Source organism: Centropristis striata, chromosome 11, assembly GCF_030273125.1.
Source record: "Centropristis striata isolate RG_2023a ecotype Rhode Island chromosome 11, C.striata_1.0, whole genome shotgun sequence".
NCBI lineage: Eukaryota > Metazoa > Chordata > Actinopteri > Perciformes > Serranidae > Centropristis > Centropristis striata.
The window spans coordinates 15,433,927-15,435,694 of record NC_081527.1 but is presented as its reverse complement, the minus strand read 5'-3'; the positions used below and the strand labels follow the sequence as shown (position 1 = coordinate 15,435,694).

Genomic DNA, 1,768 nt, shown 5'->3' with positions numbered 1-1,768 from the left:
GTAAAAGAGACAAAAAACGTTGTGCTCTTTTCTGTCGCTGCAGGCGCTAAATCCTAATTATACGGTTAAGAAGGGCTATTAAATCCACCGTATACACATGACCAACACTTGTGACAAATCAACCAGGTGACACGGACCAGATTGGGAAATCAATTTGAGCGAGTCTGGAGGTTTTTTTTTTTTTTTTTTTTTTACGGTAAACTACCTCTTATAATATGATCACGATGTTCCTGTAAAGCAAAAAGTCTGATCCACCTCATCACACCTCACGGGACTGACTCATTCTGAGAAATGTTTATTGTAGCCATCCGGGCATTTTCTCCACCGGAAACAGTCCACAATATGCTCTTGATCACCCTGCTGTTTCTGCAGCCCATTTGGACGGAACATGGCGGAGGCGGGCGGCACAGGAGGCGACTTTGACTCAGCTCCGCCTGACGTGAACGAGTGCTTCAGCAGCGAGGACTACGAGTGCAAAATATGCTACAACTACTTTGACCTGGGCCGCCACACCCCCAAACTGTTGAGCTGCTCCCACACCTTCTGCCGCGAGTGCCTGGACGCGATGCACTCCGGAGAGGGTCGAGGATGGAGAGTCGGTTGCCCGGTGTGTCGAAACAGAACTCCGGTGCCGGAATATCGGGTTGACAAGCTCCCCGACAACAGCGCGCTGACTGTATCGCTTCCGCTTATAAATGTCAAGCCCGAGGACTCATTAAACACAGATGTCCAGAGAAGTCCGACCGTCTCTTCGCTCAGCTCTGAAGTGATCGACTGCAGCTGTCACACTTGCATAAGACATGCGTGTGTGGCCGTCTGCGTGTGCGCCATCTTCTCCTGCATGGCCATTGTGTTGTTCGTGTTTGTTGTCCTCCTCATTATGAAAAATCCCTTTAAAACATCTGTTTGTTTGCCCATTTGTGTTTCCTCGCGACGACCGTTTTCACTTTGTTACTGTGCATATATAGGTGCTGAAGCAAGCAACTCCAGTTCCCCCATCTACTATAATGTGATCCTCTGCCTGCACAGCTAGGACACACAAGCTCAGCCTGGTCTGAATTATTAAAGGGAAATATGTTTATTTATTACACTGTGTTTAGACATCCTTATAGAAAGGGTTCAATGTTTCTGTTTATGTTTGTCTTCCTAAATCTTTTTTTCTTCTTTTGCAACCCAATGAATATCAATCAAACTTGTATTGGTTGGTTTTAAGAAGATATCGATATACATTTACACACACACACACACACACACACACACACACACAATTTTTATTGTGTACTCACGGAAAAAACAATTTGACTGCTGTTTCTTTATTCATTTAAAAAAATGGCTTTTTTTCTGTTGAACTTTTTAGTTTGTGAACAAACATAAAATAGAATAAATGTAAACTATAAATACCCTGAGCTTGGGTATGTGTGAAGCTTTAATGGCTTACCATTTGATTTGCTTTTGTTAGAAAGTGCATCTTTTTATGCAACTCTATAGATGTAAAGTTTCTCCCTTTCTGCCATGCAGTATTCTGCGGTGAGAGACAAATCCTTTTTTGAGCCTATTTGAATTGTTTATAAATTTAAAGATAATTTTGCAAGTCAAAAAAGGTGCTGTTTGTTGTAGTACCATTTAACTACTCTGAACTACATCTCTCTTCTTGCACATTATATGTAACAAACACAAACATGGCTCCTCACTTCACATTACATTATTTTATCTTGTGTTTTTTCTACCCAGCAACTTTTTTCGCGTGACTTTTATCAGCTGGGTTGAG

The 1,768-nt window shown here is 42.1% G+C and overlaps 1 protein-coding gene across 1 annotated transcript; it reads left to right on the top strand.

Moving 5' to 3' along the window:
* Window positions 1-210: 210 nt before the first annotated feature.
* LOC131979788 (RING finger protein 208-like) lies at window positions 211-1,170 on the top strand. Its single transcript, XM_059343808.1, has one exon. The coding sequence runs from the start codon at window positions 389-391 to the stop codon at window positions 1,031-1,033; it is 645 nt and encodes a 214-aa protein (XP_059199791.1). The 5' UTR covers window positions 211-388; the 3' UTR covers window positions 1,034-1,170.
* The last annotated feature ends 598 nt before the right edge of the window (window positions 1,171-1,768 follow it).